Here is a 6,518-nt window from a genome sequence, read left to right as displayed (position 1 = left end):
ATATATATATATTCACCAGAAACCCTATATAAAAAGCCCCATTTGTAAAGTGTTACATAACTTTGATTGCCTTTAGGTTTAAAAGCCAGCTGAAGATTATGTAACATTATGCAGGATTCACTAAAAGAAACAAAAGTGCTTAAGTGGCTAAATCTCTCTTCAAACTCAAAGCAGGCAAAAAGGACAACCTTACAAGTTATTAAAGCAGCTGTCAAGTGCAGTGCTTTGTCTCCAGCTGTTACATTAAAGAGCCACTGTACTGAATGTCTGCTGAGAGCACTCGCTCACTGGGACACGGCATGAATTCGCCTTAAAGCTTTTTTTCGACATACGGRCATTTTCAGGAACATTTGCAACGAGGAAGCGTTTTCGCTCTCTGGGCCAAAAAGCCAGACTGAGAAACTATTAGAAAACCCAAGGGACTGATATTAGAAGGGGAGTTAACTATGAAAAATCAGAAATGTTACACATCTTCTCCCCTTTATCCAGTTAAATGCACATTTTAAAGTAGAGCCCCCGCTGGTCTTCTTTGGGGTCACTGCACCAATCTGCTTTCCAGATCACAACGCAGACGTGAACAGAGGACAGAAAGTGAAGGATTTAATTGCTTACCTAAAAGCTCTCCACCAACTAGCTTCAAACAATACATGATGTACCTCAGTTCCTTGAGAACATTTGGTGCTTTTAGTATTTTTGATCTAATACAGTCACACAATGAAATTCTGTGGATGTTGCCAGGAGAAATCCACAACTGTGTGGTCAAAACAAATTAAGAGAAAATGCAGGTAAAACAAATATCCAAACACACGTGAAGCAGAGCCATGAATAAAATCAGCACAACAGATCTAAAAACACTGAACTGTCTCACCAGCAGAGCAGTGCRAGCCTGGAATATCACTTCAGTTTAAAACCACCGTAAAACACGAGGTTYGCGTGTTAGAGAAGAGAGAGGAAAAAAAGGAAAATGTAAAACCAGCTTACTTTGCCTTATTTGTTTAAAGTTTGTGAAAATGAGTGTCCCGCTTTTTTTAAATATAAAGCAGTACTGAAAAAAAACGCACTAAACATCTTTAAATCAGCTAAATTTTGTGCAGAATAATGAGGTTAAATCAAGAAATCATTTATTCCAAATGAGGAATGAAAGATAGATACTGAGGTGTCGGAAATAAATAAATAAATAAATAAATAAATAAATAAATAAATAAATAAATAAATAAATAAGCCACAAGAAGATAAAAAGGAAAAAAAATGTACAAAGTGTGTCATGCACGGTGTATTGCAACATACAAACTTTCAGCCATAGTACAGTGATCGTTTCTAAAAAAATAATTGCAATTAATAACGATTAATTGCAACAGAAAATTTCAATCTATGCCCAGTGCTAGAACTAATCTAAAGTTGATTGAAGAGAAATACTGTATATAACATTATTCTTAATTAGTCTTAGAATTTATTTACATTTAGAATTTATGATTTATTTATGAAACTGTCTAACGACACAAACTACATCAAAACTATAAAATCTAAACATGCTAAATTTGACTCATTTAATTCCTATTTCCCGCTCTCGCTTTCCCTTCATTGCTGCCACACTCCATTCAGCTTTCACGTCTTTTTCTTATCTTCTTCCTGTCGATTTTTTGCTGCTTGACAAATAAGTTTGAATAGAGTCGAGAGCTTTCCAGTCCATCAAGGCAGACGTTATCAGTTAATCGAATGGAACAAAATTTAATCTAATAAACCATCTCTTGACAATTAAGTGGATTGATTTGTTTGAATCTTTATACATATAATATGCAGCTCACACTTAATAATAGTATTAAATGTTTTCTATTATGGTGATATGAGCAAGTTTGAGGAAGGTTTCAAAAACTGATTTTTTACCAGAGCCCATCTAAAGCAATTTAGGAATTCAAACATAATAAAAAGCATCAGCTCTCATGTTTTGTACAGATGTGCAGATAAATCAATTTAAAAGAAACAGTGAGTAAAAATAATTAATGGTGCTGCACATCTACAGTGTTGATAATACTCGCTTTAAAGCCTTAGAGCTCTTTACACGTGTGGGAGTATAGACTTCAGAGGGAGTCAAAGTYGGTGTCTAAAAACTGAACGTAGAAACAGTGATGGAGCTAAACTGACAAGTGTTTGTAAAGAGGAGTTGCTGTGAGGGAACAGACCGTCCTCGGCATTGTTGTCTCTGTCATGCTATTTAGATGCACACAATGGAGCTGTTTTATGCCGAAGCTTTTTGATGGTGTGAACAAGCAAAGGAGAGCAACGGTGGCATAAAGAGAGCATCTTCTTTGTGATGTTCTGATCTGAATGTTCTACTTTGTGTGGATTTGGTTTTGAGCTTTGTTTAAATCTTGTTGAGCTTTTCATTTGTATGTGGATTTAAAACTTTGGTGTMTTGTGTGCGTTGCTCTTTTGGAGCTTCTGTTCAGTTTTTTTTTCCTTCTCCTCTATGGATATAATCTTTATTCCAGTCAGTTTTACCTCCCAAACTAACTGGTGAGGGAGGTAACCACATCGCAAAATTTGTCTGGCCCACATGTGGTTCAGATGTGGTTTGCTAGAGATGGTTCATCCATGGACCAGCACCACATTAATCAAACCACAATCAGGCCATTTATGGTATAAGTTGATTTGGACCACATTAACCAAACCCAATGTTGTATAAAATACCTCAAAGTGATAATTGAGTAAAAGTACAAGTATCTTATCATAAAAATACTTTGGTTAAAGTTAAAGTCTGCTCTAAAAATATTACTTGAGTAAAAGTCTTAAAGTATCTGATATTTTCAAAAGTAAATTTCTGACACAAAATCTACTTAAGTATGAAAAGTAAAAGTACTGATTAAAAGTGAGCAGTTAGATTTTCCAAAAATGACATTTATTGGGAGGTGACTTCTCCAAAAAACATTTTTTCTAACGGCGTGCAGCTGTGATGGGTTGTGTACAAGCTAATGGGGTGTCAGAATGGTGTATATTTATACTTCTCATCCAACCACAATTAAATTCACTCTATCCAGGAGACACGATTTATCAGGATAGTATTTTTTTAAGTAATAACTCAGAATAAAATAGGAGTAGCGACTTTCTACTTCTTACCCTTTTTAAAAATGTAGTGAGTAGAAAGTACAGGTAATTGTGTAAAAATGTAATGAGTAAAAGTAAAAAGTACGCTGAAAAATAATTACTCAAGTAAAGTACATATAACCAAAATTTCTACTTAAGTACAGTAACAAAGTATTTGTACTTAGTTACTTTACAACTCTGACCAAACCCCAACTGCCATGCCATCTTAAAAACAGTGCCATCATTGCCAGACCTGGCCCACATCCTGTTGACAAAACACTTGCCATGCCAGCWGTGCCAGCTTGACACCAGAACTGGCCTACATCTGCTGTGTTGGTTTCTTCAATATTTCTATTCCCAAGAATTACAAATGAATAAAAATAAATACGTCAGGCCTAATAAACTACTTTTCCATCCTTTCCAGCAGTGTTCGTCTCACCTGCTCTTGAGGAGGCGATCTGAACTCTTTGGTCTTCTTTGCTGTGACGGCTGCAGACATATTCAGGGCCAGCATGAGCTCATTGTAGCGGAACTTCTGGTTGTACTGCAGTTTGGAAACGAAGCTGTCGGAAAAGGACACGATGGCCTCGATGCGGTGCTTCAGCTCACAGTCACAGAAATAATGCAGCAGCTCACACATCTGGAAAGGAGGCGAACAGATGATAACAGATACAGGGACTCCCCACCCCACCTCTTCATGCCTACACACGACTCTCATTAGGGAGGTTGTTAGAAAAACATTCAGATGCCACAGGGCTTCCCATAATCGTATTAAAGAAGCATCTTCACCAACAGATCAAGCTACAGCGCGAGACAGAACCATTTCATGTCTGACTGACCTCTGATATGCCGATTACAGACGAGCTATAATTGCTTTACATTACTGTCCAACACATTTATGTTGACGCTAAATCTTTTGAGTAAGAATTCATGGTGTTTGCTTTATTACCTGTCGTTTAACAGGCTCTGGAAGCCTCTTCTCCAGCAGTCCCTCCATTGGTTGTTTTGCCTCCTTGGCTGCCTCCTCTTCTCCTGCTTCCACTGCCTTGCCCTCTGTCCCTTTAAGACCCTCCTTGTCTGTGTGTCCTGTTCCTCCCCCCTTCCGTGTCCCTCTGAACACATTTGGGTCGATGAGTAGCAAAATCTTCTGAACATCCTCACTGCCTAAAACCCCCATAGTCAGCAAAGTGCTAATAAGCCTCAAGATGGGCACAAACTGATACTCCACACCACCTCCTACAGGATCCCGAATGTGGTGCCCGCCGCCGTAAACGGCCTCCGTCAGCATTGAAATTGCTTTCTCTTTTAGTACATCCAGGGGCATTTGCGGACTATACAAATGCTCCCGTTTGGTGCTGATGAAACACGGCGGAGTAAAGTTGAGGCGAGGTTTTAAAGAGGTACTAAGCCCCACTCCAGGCAGACTGTGCTTTTTAGAAGCGTCGGAAAACAGACGAATGGAGCGCGTTTCAGCTGTGACTGGAATGATGAACTCATCCTTCATCATGAGTCTTGCCTCTTTGGCCGTCTCCAAGTGGATGCTGATCAGAACGTTGTAGAAGCCTTCACGCAACATGCCAGACAAGTACTGATTGTCGATGGTGTAGACAAGCTGCGATTGGTCCAGGTGGCTGCAGAGGGCGTGGGCCACACGGGTGTTTCCCAGCGCACAGAGGGCACAGTAGAGCTTCAAGGTGTGGTAGTGGAACATTCGCATGTCCTCCTGCTCGGACAGCTCCATGATATCGACACACCTTTGAGCAATGAAAGTTGCAGGTATTTGATTAGGGCACTTWGTTTGATWATTTTGGTAACYGTTTATAATAACTACAYCTTATTTAGCCTTACTTGACCAWGATTTGGGTCTGATTTCCACAGGTGAAACAGAACTTGTGACCCTTCAAGGTTTTGTCTACATTAACAAATACTTAGGAAATACTTTACAAATGCTCACAAAAAGACAACTAACTAGCAACTGCCTACTTATTGATGCACTGCACGTGATGTGAAAGTACAACTACATGAGCATTTATACATATAAATATTTACATACTGTATAAATTCACTGTATATAGAATAGTTAATTCATGAGTTATTAAGCATGAATAATGAATATGTTGGTTTTGGAAGTAATTAGACTTTATGGGTGAAGATTAATAATGTGTTAATAGCTAATTACATATGAATCTTCCCTAATTAATGATGTTTTCAAGGTTAACTAACCATTTATTAATGATTAAATAAGGCTAAATACGGTGTAGTTATTATAAAGTGCYACCATTATTTTTATATGTACAAAAAGAGTATTAGCTTGTTTGAAATGAGCAAAAATACACTAAATAAACCCGATGAACAAACACACCTGTTCTCCTCAGGTATGTGGACTGCCAGCATCTGCAGGGGTTCCACACACTGAACCACCCAGCCGTGCCTCTCACTCACTCTGGCTGTCTCCACTTTGAGGAAGGTGTTGGGCATGCGGCTCCACAGAACCGCATTAATTGTCTGCACATCCAGTCGGGGCGGGGACTGGGGCACCGGGTTTTTGTGCTCACTTTTAAAGATGGCTGAYGACAGAGGCATGGCATTCTGCAAAGGACAAACAAACACGGAGAGAATTCTGAGCTTTTTGACAATAAATTTTAACTTTGTTACAGACACAAGCATAAAACTACATCAGTGTTGTAASTACAGTGAAATCCTCCAGTTTGTACATTTTATTTCTAAATACAATGACAGGCAAGTCAATAAAACAAGAAACGTGAGTAATACCCCCCCCCCACCCCCACAGTATTTTTTATTTTACATTTATCAAACTGTACAGCAGAGTTATTCAAATGGCGACCCACGGGTCACTTGTTGACCTCCATCCAGACTGCTATTTTTTTTACTTAATTCAAATTTGAAAGAGACTCTAAATCAACTGTAAATTTTAAAATAATGATTCAATAAAACAAAATAAACAAGTTTAACAGGTAAAAAAAATACTTGTTCTGTTACATATACTGCAGTGTTTCACCTACCATTAATGGGCAACACCCAACAACCCCYCGGGGATATCCCGAGTTTTTGGCTTTAAGTAACTGTGTTCCCCTGAGTAATTTAGTTGAATAGCCCTGCTGTACAGCAACAAGGTTGTAAATAAAACAATAGCACAAAAACAAACAGGGACTCTACCTTTATTTTCGCCAGTTCAAACTGAAACAGGGTAGGGCTGGTGGGTCGCACAAACACGGCAGGGAAAAGTTTTGTGTTGGGTTCAACCTAAAGCAGAGAAACAAACCATTTTAAATTTAAAGTTAAATGAGCATCAGAAAGTTGAGCATGAGGAGCAAGAAACCATAACTTGCAGAAAGCAGCTTATTCATGCATCATGGAAACTTTTATACTTAGTGCGCATGTGTGTGTGTGTGTGTGTGTGTGTGTGTGTGTGTGTG

General features: G+C 38.7%; 1 protein-coding gene across 1 annotated transcript in view; it reads right to left on the bottom strand.

The window, feature by feature from the left end:
• LOC106520141 (ryanodine receptor 3) overlaps positions 1-6,518 on the bottom strand; it is a 117,807-nt gene that overhangs the window by 51,692 nt on the left and 59,597 nt on the right. Inside the window, exons 33-36 of the mRNA XM_014012091.1 lie at positions 6,259-6,345; positions 5,444-5,670; positions 4,031-4,835; positions 3,521-3,721 (exon numbers count right to left, since the gene is read on the bottom strand). Coding sequence (XP_013867545.1) covers positions 3,521-3,721; positions 4,031-4,835; positions 5,444-5,670; positions 6,259-6,345 — 1,320 coding nt within the window. The remainder of the gene's footprint in view (positions 1-3,520; positions 3,722-4,030; positions 4,836-5,443; positions 5,671-6,258; positions 6,346-6,518) is intronic.

The sequence above is a fragment of the Austrofundulus limnaeus genome, unplaced genomic scaffold, assembly GCF_001266775.1.
Source record: "Austrofundulus limnaeus strain Quisiro unplaced genomic scaffold, Austrofundulus_limnaeus-1.0 Scaffold2, whole genome shotgun sequence".
Lineage (NCBI taxonomy): Eukaryota > Metazoa > Chordata > Actinopteri > Cyprinodontiformes > Rivulidae > Austrofundulus > Austrofundulus limnaeus.
This window is presented reverse-complemented; position numbering and strand designations above follow the sequence as displayed.